This window comes from Poecile atricapillus, chromosome 5 (genome assembly GCF_030490865.1).
Source record: "Poecile atricapillus isolate bPoeAtr1 chromosome 5, bPoeAtr1.hap1, whole genome shotgun sequence".
NCBI lineage: Eukaryota > Metazoa > Chordata > Aves > Passeriformes > Paridae > Poecile > Poecile atricapillus.
The window spans coordinates 10,936,477-10,952,784 of NC_081253.1; the positions used below are offsets into that span (position 1 = coordinate 10,936,477).

Here is a 16,308-nt window from a genome sequence, read left to right on the forward strand (position 1 = left end):
TAACCAAACAGTATATTAGGAAAAACTGATCTCTCCTTTGCAAAGAGTTAACTAAATTATTTATACACATCTAGATAACAGAAGGGTTTCAATGAAGTGACCTGTGTTGCAAAATCTTGATTGTTTTGTTCCTGATACAAAGCCTACTATGATACTGGAAGTGGTGCCCTGCAGGTTCTGTGAGGCAGGAGCTGTGAGAGGGGTCAGCATGGAGCTCAAGCTTCTGCTGTGCCACAAGACAGCATATTGCCTGCACACACTTGAGATGTGCCCTGCTGCTGAATTGCAGGGGGGTTTGAAGATAACCCTTGGATTATATGTGTGAAAATGTTGGTTTGTCTTCCTGGGGTGTAGTGATAGTGATTTCAATGTGACACTCATAGATGATGTTGTAGCTGAGGCCATGGGAAACCCTGAACAGGGTAGGTACGCATGAGCCTGGTGACAACCAGAACAAGAGCTGTGGCATATAAACTGCCATGAAATCCAAAGTGAGCTCACCAATTCTTCAGAAGACTGTAGGATGATTTAATTAAAGAAAAGCAAGATCTCTTCACAGATTCTCATCTCTACCATAGTTTGACCATTTCCATAGATTTGCCTCACAAGTAAATAAATGGGGAAAGCTCAGTATCCACAAGTCAGTCTAACAGTACATGTGAGATTTGACCTCTGGACATGCAAGTGCAGCATGCCATGTTTTGGCTGTAAGACAGACCCATGTCCCCAACATGGGCACAGCTGAGGGCTGAGTGTGGATGTGGCCAGGGGCAGAGGGAAAAGCTGTGCTTTTTGTTTGATCGTGTGGAATGGCCCTTGGAGCCAGTTGGGTGGGATGGATTCCAGCTGGAGAGGAGGGAAGGATGAGGAGCATCGGCTGAATAAAGGACCATAGTTTTATTGGCCTTGGAGTTCTGTTTTCTAGGGCAGAGCTGCCTGTGCCAGCCTGTCATAACTGTCTTGCTTTACAATGTTTATATTTATTTCCCTTATTCTTCCAGTACTTTTTTGAATACTTTAATGTCCACATCTTTCCATTGCTCCTCTTTCCTCTATCCCAGTCTAATAAAACCATAACTGTGGCAATCACAAAAGATCCTGAACAGAAGAATTAAAGCTTTTGCAGGAGGCTCCTTTTCTAGTCTTTTTTAAAGGCATCTCTTTCCTTTAAAATGAAAGATGAAGCATTTTCTTTTATCCTTTAACTTTACTGTCACATTTTATTAAGTCAAAATGATAGTTACAGTCAGAGAAAAGCAGGATATGAATTCCTGGTACAGCCATTTTTAAAGTGTGCTTTGTTTTAAAGCCCTGAAGATTGATTGAAAGTATTTTTCTTTTAGACACAAAGCTTTAGTCAAAAGGGGCCTGATCTGAGTTACCCTCTGTAAATCAGGATTAGTTCCTGTGAAATCAATGGAGTTGCAATGATACAATATGGAGTGAATTGGAAAAGACTCATGCCCTGACAATAAATAAGGGAGGGACTGTGGGCGATCCCCTGAACGCTGCCCTTGTGCCGGGGTGAAGCCACAAGGCAAAGCAGAATTATACCCTGTCCCTTTGGGCTGCCATGGAATGTCCTGGCTGGGAGATGGGCAGGCAGAGTGGGTTTGTGCTGACACGGGCACTGAGGTTGCAAATCTCAGCTTTGGAGAGGCTCTGAGTGTGCAGACTCCTGCCTTTCCCAGGTCGAGCAGCTCTTTGCCCATCTCCTGCCACTGCCACTACAGTCAGGAAAGCCCATGAGCTGAGAAAGCCTGATTTAAGAGACAAGAGGATGGTGGCAGAAGTGCTGCTCTACAAAATACCTGTCTGTGGAGCAAATTTCACCAAATCCAGTGTCCCCTGAATTTATGGACCTTTTTCTCTAGAGGACTGTAGAGATTCACTGTGTGGAGTAGAAAAGGGGAAAAAGATGCCCCATCACTGGCCCTTGGGGCTGTGCAGAGGCTCAGAGGACAGGTTTTCATGAGGGACAAGACAGATAAACTTGGACAGATAATCTTTTTGGACATTTTTATCTCTTTTTAACGTGTCTGCATTGGGCTAGGGAGAAAAATAGCTAAGGTGGTAAAGATGAATCAAGATGAGCAAATAAAGAATTGAAATGATATGTCCTGTCTGAGATTTCAGTTTAACTGGGGATTTGAGCTCTCGTCTCTCGTCTGCACTGAAACCTTGACAGCTGATTTCTTGAGCCCTAAGCCATTCTGAGCAGACAGTCTAATAAGAACAGCTCTTTTTATAGCATTTAACTGTATCTAAATGGCTTAAGGCCAGGGCAAGTTCCAGCACCTCAAAGCACCACTAGTCTGGGCTGTGCTTGGGACGTGCAGTGTTTTAGCAGTCTGGATGGGGTCTGGCCCTAAGCACTGGTCATACTCCAGGCTTCACAGTGAAAATCTGCAGCTTGGGCAAAATTGGAGGCTTGGATTTGGCTACCTTCAGTAAAATGAAAACATTTTGTTTCATTAAAACACTTCATAACTTCTGGACTCTCCCAGGCAGTTACGAGCTTGCTCTTGGCATACAGCTGCCCTGTGCTTGCCCATGGCACTGCTTCACATTAGGAGTGTGGTGTTCTTTTTGGAAATAAATTTGCAGCTGGGAATTACTAAGTTAGATTCTTAAAATACTGAGAAAAAGTGAACAATACAGCCTGGGAAGGGACAGGTTGAAGGACTAAGATTTTTCAGTGTTATCCACGGTCTCAATCAATATTGTTCAGCTCTAGGGCTCTGATTTCTGTTGCCCTTGATCAAGCTGGCACTTACCCACTGGCTCTGACTCCAGTAAGACATTAACTCAGGGCTGCACATCACTGGTTTTACTCAACTTTCCAGCACACTAGAGTTCCACACATTTGATGAATGCAACTGGATATAGGATATAGAAAACACTGTGAAGGATATGAGTTTTTTATAATGTTCCTTTTTCACCTTGATTTGGTCATTTATTACTTTCCACTTCAAGTTCAAAACCATTATTTTCATGCACACTTTGAATTTCCCTATGATGATAAGGAAGAGAAGATGGAACTTTACCCCAGATACTGGTTACAGCTTTCTAAGGAACACTGAAGTCTCTTGGACTGTGGTAAAATCTCCCAGGGAAAGTGGCAGAAATCCAGATACTTGGCACATTTTACAACTAGTCCAGACAAAACACTAGTAAATGTACTCTGTTTTGGCACAGAATAGGCTGTGGGATGTTATGAAGCTTTTCTGTATGCAACTTTTTATCATTTCATGACCGTAGTGAGTGTGAAACTTGAATTTACTCATCTGCTGATTGCACACCACATAGGGCTGTAGAGGACCATAGGACCCTATCATATGTCTTTGTTTTAAGATTTTTTTTTCACCTAGCTTGAGATCATTGTTTGGATGATTAGTACATGAAAACAGCCATATTGGCTCAGACTAGAAGTCTGTCTAGTTTAGTACCTTCTTTCTAGGATTAGCCAGTAATGGCTGCACTGGGAGTAGTAGAGCATGCATAAAGTGAGATTTCCATGACTGTCTTTTCCAGTTTCCAGCAAGGATATCTGACAGTGAAAAAGCCCTTTTGCCTTTTGTGCATTTCCCACAACAACCATCTCCTATCTAAGGAAGGTTTGGCCTTGACTTTAAGTGTATCCGAAAGCTATACAAAATGCATCTCCCTGGCCTTCACCTCTCTGTGCTCTGCTTCGTTTCTGGATCTTTACTGGAAAAAAAGGATCATATAATCCAGCGGCCAAAAATAAAACGTGAAGCTTCATCATCAATAATTTTTATTACAGTGTGGCTCATACAACATGTCCATCATGTGAGGTGCCACAGTACTCAGTGGTGTACACCCTGCAGTATGCTTGTGCTTAATGACTAAATGCTTTGCTGGCCTGAGCTTTAAATGATTTCACATCTCTTCCTTCTGCCAGTCCCATTTTTTAATTTAACATTATATTTGCTGTGTTTTTAAAAACAGCCACCCTCTGTAGTAAAGTGCTGTATAACCTCTTTTGGAGAGCTGGAAAGGGATTTTATATATCACTGCATAAAATCTGCATGTATATGGGATGGAAAAAGCATGAAATGTTGTAATGTCTCACTCACACTGGTTGGAAAACCAAGTCCCTGGAACTACCCTGAGCCCTGAATGCCACTGCTATTTTCAGTCAGAGGTTTGGAGCTGCTGCTGAGGAAGTGCAGAATGGATGCACTGGCAGCTCATCTTTATGCATGTTTAAAATCACAGAGAAATATAGTTAAGAATAAAACATGGGATCCATTTTTCAAACCAACTGTCTCCCATTTCTGGTGTAAGAAATCCCTTATGGCTTTTGTGATGCCCAAAGACCTTTACAAGTTTCTTCCAGCTCCTTGATGTCACAAGATTGTCCTCTGTATTGGAGTTTGCTCCATGCCATGAGCTGTCATTGTGCATCAGTGCCTCATGTTACCTTCCATCAGCCTGCCCATTTCAGGTCACTGAAAGTGTTTTAGAAACTCCAAACAAAAATATAGAGGTATCAGGTACTGCAGATGTTGACTGCTACACTAACTTTATGAATGACATCTGCAGGAATTGAAAATCTCATTATGTGTGAATTTAATCAGAATCAGCTTTATCACTAGGTAAGATTTAAAGGTAGGAGGCTCTATTTGTCTGACAACATGTGTTTGCAATAATTGAGCAAAGTTACATAGGAAAATATACTATGCACATCAATAAGATTAAATTTGGCAATGCAGGTTTTCTTAAGCTGCAGCATCATCTTGGGGAGCTTGTGGCATGGGCTAATTAATCCTCCATCCTCTGCCTCAGGCCTGGTAGGCCCAGGGGGAATTTTAAGAGCTGTGCCATTACTGCTACTATTGTTAAAAATGCTCACGTAGAAAAGGCATGACTTTCCTCTCTCCTCGCCTGAGAGTAAATGCTTCTCCTCTTTAGCTGTGCCTCAGCTCTTGTGACTGAGAGCTATAGCATCCCATAATAATGAAGGCAATTGACTCACTTCTTCTAAATTATTCTAATTTTTATGTTACCTCAATTAGCACTTCTCTGGCAAGACCTTTGTACTGGCTAGTTTTATTTCAAGACATTTAGAGCAGCAGTGGTCAGATGTATGAATCACATGTTAGAACAGTGTTAATTGTCCATGTGTTTTCGTGGTGACTGATGTTGGCCTTTCCTTAGCAATCTCTTGAATTTAGCATGGCATTTACTATGGACACATTATGAAACTGAGGAGGGAGGTGTCCACACTGGGGGAAATATTTACACCTGGGATATTTGAAATTTCATGTTGTCAGTGCCAGCTATTGCACACCAGGAGCCTTATAAGACACATACCCCAAGGGTACAGAGAAACAGGTATTTAGGGAGCTGTGCACTTCTCTTCTTTAGGCTTGTAAATTTGGGTGGTTTTTATTTTTGTCTGTTTGGTTGTTTTTTGTTGGTTGGGTTTGGTATGGTTTGGTTTTTTGTGCTGTTTGTGGAATGTTACCTTATGTACTTAAGCACAAGTGGGATTGGTAGGAAAGGGGAGCTCCAGCCTTCCCTGTGTTACATGCTATGGATAGGCAATCACCTTTCTGAAAGTGGAGCCTTTCTGAGAGTGGAATTATTTGTATTTCAGGTATCCTCCGTGGGCCTGTCTTGGAAGCTAGATGTGCAGCCGCCCTTCAGTCATGATTGTTTCAAGATTAAAGGCCATTTCCCTGTCATTGCCAAGCCTTTTTCTTCTTGCTTTTCATCTCTCAGCATCACAGAATGTACCTGAATACACTGAAGCTGAACATCAGGAATGTGTTAGAAAAGAACACCCCACAATTTCTTTTGAAGGTAAGAGCTTCTGTTCCTGTTTCAGATTCCAATTGGATGATTCATTTAGGTTTAGTCTGTGCTGTTTTTCCTTACAACTGTGATCCACAGGCCAAGGGAAGTGGCCTGACAAATAATTTTCGCTTTGATGCTTTACAGTGTTTTAATTCTGAGGTTTCACAGCAGTCACTTAATTCAGGCAGTTTTGGGACTACTGGTCTAAGAATCTCAATTTTTCACTCTGTTACAAGCTCCCTGTAATCTTGTTCCATGCTGTAACTGTGTTTCGGTTTCCTTGTCTCTAAGTGGTTTCAGTAATGCCTCACCTGGCTTGCTGGAGCCAGACACTTAGTAGGTGACAATGATAGAGAATTTGGACACTCTTGAATGTAAGAGAAGTGAGTTGATTTAAAATTGCAGGGAGTGGCTGTGCTTTTGTTTGTAGCATTCCTGAATTGGTTTGGTTTTATTATGTATTTGTCACCTGGGCTAGTAGTTTTTCTGTCATTCATCTGAGCATTTAAGTTAAGTGTGAGAGGGGTTCCTTGTGTTGCAATGGCCAATTCTTCTTCTGTTCTTTTGAAGAATGGGATTTCTCTTGTCCTTATCCCAGTCAGATATTCCATGAACGTACATGTCATGTACTCCTCAATTGTTGTCTGGATAATCTGTCCACTTACCCACACAACAGCTAGATCTTTATATTGGTACCACTATTATTTGGAAATTCACTCCAGACTGGTGTGTTAAACTCTGTGCCAGCATCAGCAGCTGCTGAGTCTTCTTGCTAAAAATGGTTTCCTCCAAAATGTTGGAATATCGATTTTGGTTCCCATTTAAGACTTTGCAATGCATCTCCAGTTACACTCTTTGCTAAAGGGAATTGAGTACCCTGCAATGTGTCTCTAGTTACGTTCTTTGTTAAAGGCAATTTAGTTGTGGTTTTGTGACCTTTGAGATAGGGTTTCCAGGAAGAAAGTAGTCAAAGGCTTCCTTGCTGACCTTTCAGGGTTCTTCTAGAGAGCTTTACTATTCTTCACAGGGGAGGAAACTCTTGTCTCTTAATTTTGAAAGTTTAAGAGATTTCTTGTCTGTTTTCCATTATCCATGCCTTAAAGGTTTAAGTGGATTAAAATAAATTAGCAGAATCTTTAAGCCTACATGATACAGCACTGGCTCTAACCTTGCTCTGGTAAATAGACCTTGATTTTAATCGTTAAATAAATCTAACTATCTGTTTTAACTGGGGAGGGCCAAAAAGAGAAGCCCTTGCTGTTAAAAAACAGTGAAATTCAGTTCAGTAGATAAAAAAATAATGATAATATTATAGGTATGGAAAAGAGAAAAAGTGCTGCTCTCTCTAATAACCAGGAGCACCAAACTTTCAGTTCACAGAGGATGTGTTTGTGTGATCCTGCACTGAGGTAAATCATTCTGCAGGGAATATTAAAAGCCCCAGTTCCTGAAGTTGAGGAATTGGTGGGCATTTCTTGGCACTCAGTATGAGTGCTACTCTGCAGAATTGATGGCTGTGTAAATACACTCATAATCTGCCAGTTTGCTTTGTTTTAATAAGGCATGAATACTTCACATGAAAAAAAAAATCTGTCCTTTGCTTTCACTGTTCTTGTTTCCTTCCTCTCTTCAATGATGGAGGGCAAAAACTGGTGAGTTAATTAGAACCTGACAATTGTGCAAAAGAAAGATTGAAATTGAAGATGCATCAAGAAAATGTCTCAGATTATCATTTCAGTTTCTTAAACCCGAGTTAGATTCAGAGTTATGTTTTTTTCACAGCACCTGTTTCCTTATGATTGTTCATGATACAGTTTAATCTTGCATTTTCTGCTTCAAAGCTCAACTGGAAAATACACAGGAATTAAATTAAAGGCATCTTTTGTCCACTGCACTTAGCTTTTAAGGTCTGGTGAAGAGGGCTCACATGTCCAAAACCACACCTCAGCTCATAATTTGATTTCTCTTAAAGCTGTACCCTGTTCTGATGCCAACATGCAGGTTTAGGCTGCAGTGGTAGGCAAGTAGGAGAATCTAAATTTTATGTAGTGTTCCCAGATAGCTCTGAGGATGTCACTGCTTAACAGTGTGGCTCAGGGGCTCTGCGGGTCTCCAGATGCATTGACTTGTGATTCACAACCTGGTACACAATGGGAGTGTGTAATGACTGAAAGAGTGACCCCAGCAGAGCCCTTCCGATGCTCCTGCTGCCAGGGGAAAGGATTATGTTACACCAGCAATTTTCTGTGGATGGGCCATAATAATAATAAGGCCTCTGACCATTCAGTCATACAGGGTACATTAATTTACTGCCAGAATGAATAGGTTAACAAAACAGTTTATGTTACAAAGGGGTTGAATAGCTTCTTTTTCACAACCTTGCTAGCCAGGCTTCCCCTCACCAGACAAATGGGATGCCATAGCATGTTTTGTGTTCTTTAGTCTTCAGTTCCCACTCTGCTCGTGCTCAGTCTCTTTTTATTATACTTTACCCCTAGATTATATTCTTAACATCCAGCTGTCTGGATAATATCCTTGTTTCTGTTTATTTTTTCCTTATTTCCTGAATAATTCTGTATTTTTTATGTTGTTCATATTGTATCTCATCCACACTAGCCAATCATCTCTTTCAATTGGTATCTCTGCCTTGCAATGAGAGTGGGTAAGAAATATAGAATCCAGTACATGTCCTACTCATGCAAACAGAAAGGAGACTATGTATGTAAAATGCTTTTGCTTTAGCTGTGTTCAGACCTGAAGAAATGCCAGTTTCTTTACAGACTACATTCCCAAAATTTGTGCCATTACTTGTGACGTGGAGAAAATGGTCTGGACAAGTCGGGGGACAAATTCTGGTTCTAGATATACACGCTTTAAATGCTGAAGACAACATTTGCTCTGCCATAGGAGATGTGGGCTGGGGAGGGGCCATGAGCTGAATGGTTTTTCCTTGCAGCCTGCATGGAGATACTGAGGGACACTACAGGAATTTTGTGCTGCAAACACCATCCTGTGTGTTTGCATAGTACCAAACTAACACAATGGTGTCCCAGTTTCCCCAGGGCTTATAAATGGTGCTCATTGTACAGTTCACCAGCAATAATAACGTACCCAGACTGGGATTTTCATAATTAGATTGTTCTACTCTGTGCTTATAGGAAATCCAGTTAAAGTTTGATTTCCCTTGTTAGATCAATAAGAAAATGATCTTCTATCTCCCAGGAGGCTGTTTCTGTGTCTTACTACCTATTTGACTGTTAGTGGGTAGCTACATTAAGGATCTTGCACGCTTGTTTGTTTTTCAGTGAGTTGAGAATTTAGTTGAGAGTTTAGTGAAACAAGTCAAGTGTATTCTTAGTGCATCCCTTTTTATTTATACATGCATGTACACATGCATCCAAGTCCCATCTCACAAAGCAGTTTGTCATCCCAGCACAGCTCCCCTGTGGTCCACTCTGGTAAGCCAAACACCAGAGAATTTATTTCTACTTCTTGTCAATCATGTTCATATTTCTCTCCTTTTCTGTATGGATTTTACTGCCAACAGATTCGTGCCTGCATTTGCAATTGGGCTGTGCCTGTGTCGTACTGTCCTGGTTGCCAGCAGTACACTTCATTGTTGTACAGCTCCTTCTTGGATATAAAGCACTTTTGCTATTCGTTAAAGACATTTGGATCACCTTTGTAATGTGCCTCTTGGGAAAACCAGAAATATCTTCCATGCCAATTCTATATAAGGTTTTTTATTTCAAGAGCCAGAGCCATGAGGGACATGCATTCATGTTTGTAATGGCTGCAGAGTGTTTGGCTTCATCTTGTTTACCAAGGAAGTGCTTAAAAGTTTGCAAACTCATCTCTGTTATGTGAATCATTAGAATGTTCACAACTTCACTGGAAATGAGTTTTAGTCAGGCAGGTTTCCACCTGCAGTTCCTATTTAGTTCTCATTAATTTCATCCGTTAAATCAGTATGCTCAGGAAAAAGTTCTATCTCTCAGGGCTTTTTTCCCTGGGTCATGGCTGTTAGGGTAAGTTGGAAGAACAAAATTTGTCCCTGCTTTAATAATTGCTGCCTGTCTTCATCCACAAAAACACCTCAGCTGGCCCCATGCTGTGGCACAGGACAGAGGTGGACTTGGTTAAATAGCTTATATCTCAGATCTTCTCAGGACTGCAAATCTCAGCTTTGCAGACTGTATCATCATGGCTGGTGTGAGTTCTCAATGTGTGGCATTTGATCCATTGTCTAATCCTCAATCTCTCCTAGATGCAGACAAGTTGCTCTGTTGCCTCAGGTTTTCAAAGTGATTTACTTTGGGAGTGTTTAAATCTGGAGGTTTACTTCAGACTGTATGTAATTATTACCTCCTACCAGATTAATGTGATAAATGTGATTCAGGTGACTTGAATATAGCTTGCTATGTATTTTCTCACTATTTTATTTCTTTAAACAACATTTTATTGAAATGTGGCCAGATTCAAACACTGAAACCTGTGGGGAGCAGCTAAATGTTTTCTTGTATAGAAAGCAAAAGCAATTTTAACTTTGTGGGCTGAAGGATAATAAGGTATGATTTATTTGTTTAGAAAGTTCTTGACATTTCACCAAACACCCCCACTATTGTTGAATTGGTCACTAATACATTATTCCCTTTACTGTATACTGATGGGAAAAAAAAGCACATTAGCATTCATCAACTCCAAAGGCCAGCTGGGAGAGCCCCATAGGAAATTCTGGTCAAGATTTACACTTCTGTTGTGCAAGGGAGATTCTGACAATCCAAACCAAAATTTTATTGTGAGGTGAAGTATGAGAAGTGTATCTATATAAGCATTAAGGGAAGGCACAAAACATTATGGGAGAATTGTCTTCTACCTCATAGCCTTGCTGTCCTTGGTTCTCCATACAGGAAGTCTAAACATTAACTAATGATGGAGTTTCAACTGGAAACTGGTGGCATCCTGTGGGTGCTTCAGAATATTTGACCTTCAGTGCATTTCAGTATGGGCTTTGTTTCTATTAAGCAAGGCTTGTAGCAATTTTCCTCTAATTTTGAAAAATAGAACTATGACAAATGGAAACTAGAACTTTCCTCTTTAAATTTGTTTTAGAATTTGTTTGAAAGTTGTAACTGATAAAGCCATAAATATACAATAGATAGGGAAATAATTACTCTCGGGCAAAACTTCTGAAAATTACACCCAACCACTCTCAATATATTTTTCATTTCACGACAATAATTATAACAGTAATGATGCTAGTTCTTTAATACTTCCTCATTAATGGTGTCCAAGGCACTTCACAAATAATTGCAAGGAGATTTGATTAAAAGAATTACTCAGTGTGCTGTTTCTTGGGACCTCAGGAAGAAAGGAAGGTTGGAAGAATGCCCTTCATTCACAAAATGCTTTAGATGAAATGAATCATGACAAGCAGGAGAGAAAAGGAAGACTTTGCTGTGAAACTTCAGGAAGTGAAGTTTCCAAGTAACTTACATATGGGAGTGAGGGAAGGTAAAGCTCTAAAAAGGTGCAACAGCTGTTGATGAAAGGGAGGCTCTCTTCAGCAGTGGGACTGACTGACTGAGACCCACAGCAAGGAAGAACAGGTACTCAGGTCACCATTATGCATGGACCAAGGCCATGAAAAACTCATGTGAGCAACAGAGGAGCTGATTGATATTTTCCAGAGGTACCACTGGTGTAGCTGAGGCTAACAGCAGCATGTGCAATGTCCTGTATTTGGCACAGGGGATGGATCTAGGACATAGCGATGGGCAGCCTTTGTTTCGGCTCTCTGGCACACATCAGAGAAAGAGAGGAAATCTAAAGTGAAGTGCTTATCTTCTTTTTCTGTGGTTCAATGCAAACAAAGACATCCCTTGGAGAGACCTCATTTTCAATTTCAAATCTTACTTAATATAGTTCTCTAACTGAATAAGTTTGTGATACAGCAATAGTACAGCAGACTGCATTTATTTAGCACAACTGCTTCTGGTGAGTGTTAACATATCACATTCTCCTAAAATCTTCCATTCAAGGATGACAATGTGCTTTGATAAAGTTCACTTTTGTACTAGCAATCTCATAAGAAATATTCTTGTTTTATCATAAAGGGTTGACCCTGGAAAGCCCACAGATTCAGTTCAGTCAGGTTCTGAATATGTACTTTCCTTGAAGTCAGTGAGGTTGTTTACTATTAGCCAGTTTCCAATTTAAAACACTAATTCTTATGAGAACAGCCTAATTTCAAAATTCTTTCAGGAATTTACAGCCTGTGCCCTCCTTCCTTGCTGTGACTTCCTCATGGTGGGAGCTTTGTCTGTAGAAGACAGGAATCCTCGTAAGCCTGGCAGCTACACAGCACAAACTGTGCTTTAAACTGGGTATCTCCAGTTCAGTTTTTGGTTAGCCAGCAAGGAGGATCACCTTCTGCTTCAGATGTTCACCACAATCAGACACTTCTGCTTCTGTGGCAGATCTGGTTACCTGCAGGAAAAATTCAAGGACAGTTTAGCCCCGCTTTCTCTGCCTTCTCCTACCTTCTCACTAGTGAAAACGGTTGTCCTGAATATTGCACCACTGCTGCTGGCACAGATGGCTGATTTAGACATGCAACTGTAAGGATAGTGAAAAAAACTTTGCCTCCAGGTGTGGAGGAGGCAGACTGAAGGATCCTTGAATAATGACAAAGGGGTGTTGTTTTTTTCCCTCCATCAGACTGCAGTGGTTGTAGGAGCCAGGATGCAGCTTGCTTTCTTGTCTGAAAAGAGGGATTATACTGATCAGAATGTCATAGGATGCTGCAAGTGATGCATGAGCACTCACTTTATCTTTCTCAGTGAGGGAGATTGCGTGACAGCTGCGGGGCTTGTCTCAGTAAGCAACAGATCACAATACTTATACACTGCAACATCCTCAGGAGAACAAGAAGTCTGGGTTTGCCAACAGTGGGGCTGTGTGTGGCACTGCTTAGCCAAGTTTCACCAGCTGGTGCTGGGGTACAGGGCTGTGGCCGTGTGACACTGCACGGTGCTGCGTGGGGTTGCAGGCAAGGTGGTTGAGGAGGGAAGGAAGTGTTAGGTGTTTGCCTCAGCTGACAGCCAGCTGAGGAAAGCCAAATACATTCTTTCCATAAAGTCCTCTGCTATGTAGACACGTGCCTTTGGTCCTGTAAATCTGAGGCAGGGCAAATGTACATGCTTATGTCTTGTGGATACACATCCATATCCGACACTTTTGAAGCACTGTGGCATCCCCTCTTGGTGTTTATTGGCCATGGCCAAGGAGAACCTGAAATGGTGTATTTGAGTCACCAGCCCTGGAGGTATTTAAAAGGAGAGTAGATGTGGCCCTTGGGGATGTAGTTCAGTGGTGGATTTGTCAGTGCTGAGTTAATGAACTTGGTAGCTGGACTTGATCTTAGAGGTCTTTTCCAACCGGAATGATTTTATGTTAGTTGGGGATTGAGGTCTTGGTGGGCCTGAGCTATAGGAACCATGCTGAAGAGAGCCTCTCTTGAATCACAGGATTTCTTTCCAAATCCCCAGCCTGAGGCCTGGGGACTTACCAAGTGAAAGTCTCCTGTCTCCTGGAAGTCAGGAAGAGCTTTGCCCTGGGTCAGGTCTAGATGGAACTTCTGCCCACTCTTCACCATGTGCAAATTAGGAACCCAAGTGAAACAGAGAGGGATGAGACTGACCTCTCTGATGGAACAGAACTGCTGCATACTGTAGAAATGTGCCAGATTGGGAATGTGAATTGCAGTCCTTCAATATCCTTCCTTGAGGTGGCCCCAGGACAACTTACCAGCATATTGTTCCATACTGGAAGTGAGCACTAGTTCATGCTTATTATTTAATGTTTGCTTTATCTGGGATCCCTGGGCTCTTCCTCATATATTGGTGTGTTTTGCCAGCTGCTCCATATTAATAACAAAAAAGTAAATAAGCAGTTATAATTGTACTTTTGCAAAAATTGGGTTTGGACTAAGTTCTTTATTCTTCATATTGAAATAATGTAGCAACACTTGTTTTGAAGAAATTATTAAAATTTAGGAATTAAAGAGTCAAAATGCTTGGTATGCAATACGCAATACTTAGTGCCTCCTGTACATCACATGTGTTACAGATAATTACACCTCAATGCACCAGCCAGTATCCCTAAACCCATGTAACAACTGGTACCACTGAGACATTAAATAGTTTCGTGATTTCCTCAAGACAGAGAACTCCTGTGTCAGTGCTATTGGGCTCCTGGGACCATGCCTATGTCTCCAGCTGTTATTTCTGTTTTGAGATGGAAGAAGCTCAGTAAGATCAGTTCAGAGAGAAGCTGTAGACATCAAGGGAAGAGGCACAAAATAATCCAGATATTTAAATGTTACTATGTTTTTTGTGATTCCTATGGCTCTGTGGAAGCAAGACCTGCATCTTTGGTTTGAAGATTTTTTTCCTTCAGGATGGTGAAAAACCAGAACCTTTTCTTCTGTCCTGCTCCATTCCTTGGTAGCTAAGGGATAGAACTATTCATTCTTTTATAAGACCAAGAGAAAAAGAGAAGAAAAAAAAAAAAAGAGAAGAGAAAAATTCTTTCTTTTTCCAGTCATCTTCTATCCACATATTCTGGGACAGTTTGGGGAGGGACATTAGCAACTCTTGCTTCTCAGATCTCATGGAAAAGGAATGGCTCACTGCAAGCTGCTATCACAGTGACTCATGGATTAGTTCATTGTTCTTTCACCTGAGAAGGGGCTTTGTAGTTGGTCAAGACAGGAAAAATTGTTTGAGTAGGCAGGAAATTAGGTAGAAACATATCTAGAAGGTGAAGATTGCTAGGAAAGAAGGCAGGAATGGCAGGAGAGGTGAATATGGGGTCAGAAGGGTAAACTGAATGAAACCATGAAACTGAGACAGCTGGAAGAACATCTGAGCTAGGTTTAGGTATTGAGGGGAGAGAGAAGGAAACTGCTGGTTTGACCCGTTTTGTAGGAGGGCATGTATTCTGTCAACAGTCCTCAGAGCTGTGAGTGGAGATCAGAGATTGAAGAAGACAGTAACACTGGAAATTGCAGCAGTTGGGATGAGGACATATTTAATGTACAATTAAAGGTTTCTATGGATCAGGTTTAAAGAAAGAAGAAAAGAATACCAGTAGTGAGGTGGAGGTGGTGATGGGAAGACAAGACAGAAGGGTGATGTGTATGTGTAGGAGGACTTCTGGGGTAAAGCCAGATTGAGTTTTTTGGCCTCATAAGTAAAGTTGAGCTCTGAGTGCTGACACATTTGTTTGCTCAGCTCTGCCCATGCGGCACAAGATTTCTGCCTCCCCTGATAAATTTGCTAAATTGTGGAGTGGTTTTGCATTGTGGAGGCTACTCTTAAAACTCAGCATGGAGTGGGAGTAAAAGTTAATGTCCAAAGTCTATTGCACTAACCTGTGGTGTGACCTACAACTGAGAGTTAAAATTTAAAATTAAGCTGATATTAAAATATGATTCATTGCCAGTCCAATAAAGATAATTCTGTAATTTCACTGTAACTTCTATGCATTCTTGGAAATTTCCACACTTGCTGCACTCGAGAAGACAGGTGATAGCATGGCTGGGTAATCATTAGCTTTCTCAGCTTTGGTTACAGCCTTGTTTGCCTTGTCTCTGATGGGTCTGGTCAGGGGCCCACACAGAATGGAAACTGTGGCCTCAGTCTTAGCAGGCAACTGCCTACTTAATGTAAAATCTCTGAATACTGAGGATAGTTGAAGCAGAGGATGGTTGGAGATGGTAGGTTTGATTCTGAAAAGGGGACATTTGATCAGTCCATACCAAGTCGAGAGCCTGAGGCCTTTCCTTGTCTTACAATATGACTTGTCTCTCTTGGTCATGGTTCAAATCCAGTACTGAGAGTCCTCCAGCATAGTGGGTGGTCTGAAATAAAACTAAGTGTTTGAGTACTTGCAAAAAGTATCTGCCAATCACTGTACATAATCTGCCCTGTGCCAAGCCTGAAGCAAACTGAAAGGGGAGGATATTGTACAAGTTACAGAAGTCATGGCTGTCATCTGGGCCTTGCCAGAAGAGTTCCAATACTCAAACACAGTAATTAAGCATGTCCTGAACTAGTAAACTGCTTTAAGAGAATTTAGAAGAGACCATGCTGAAGCAGTAAGGGAAGCATACAATGTGTGCTCAAGTTAGCACTGCACAAAAGTAGGTCTGAGTATCTGCAGAACAGGTACTTCTTTATTGCCATTGAGTCTGACAGGTCCAAAGTGCTGTGTATGCTCTACTTCACTGCACAAACTTTTACTGTTGAATCAGCCTGTTTTACACAGCCTTACATAAGGTATGGGATTCAGGTTATCTTTTCTGGAATGGGGACCCTCTGAATTTATCTCTCTTAAGGTCATTTTATGATCTCTTTGAGGCTTTTCTGTGCAGTCCTAGGATAGGAGCATGGTTAGTCTGTGCTTATGGGTATACCC

The 16,308-nt window shown here is 41.3% G+C and overlaps 1 protein-coding gene across 1 annotated transcript in view; it reads left to right on the forward strand.

The window, feature by feature from the left end:
* The window catches only part of SEMA5B (semaphorin 5B), a 266,477-nt gene that overhangs the window by 127,793 nt on the left and 122,376 nt on the right, over window positions 1-16,308 (forward strand). Inside the window, exon 4 of the mRNA XM_058840177.1 lies at window positions 5,627-5,832. Within this exon, the coding sequence (XP_058696160.1) occupies window positions 5,658-5,832 (175 nt within the window). The 5' untranslated portion in view covers window positions 5,627-5,657. The remainder of the gene's footprint in view (window positions 1-5,626; window positions 5,833-16,308) is intronic.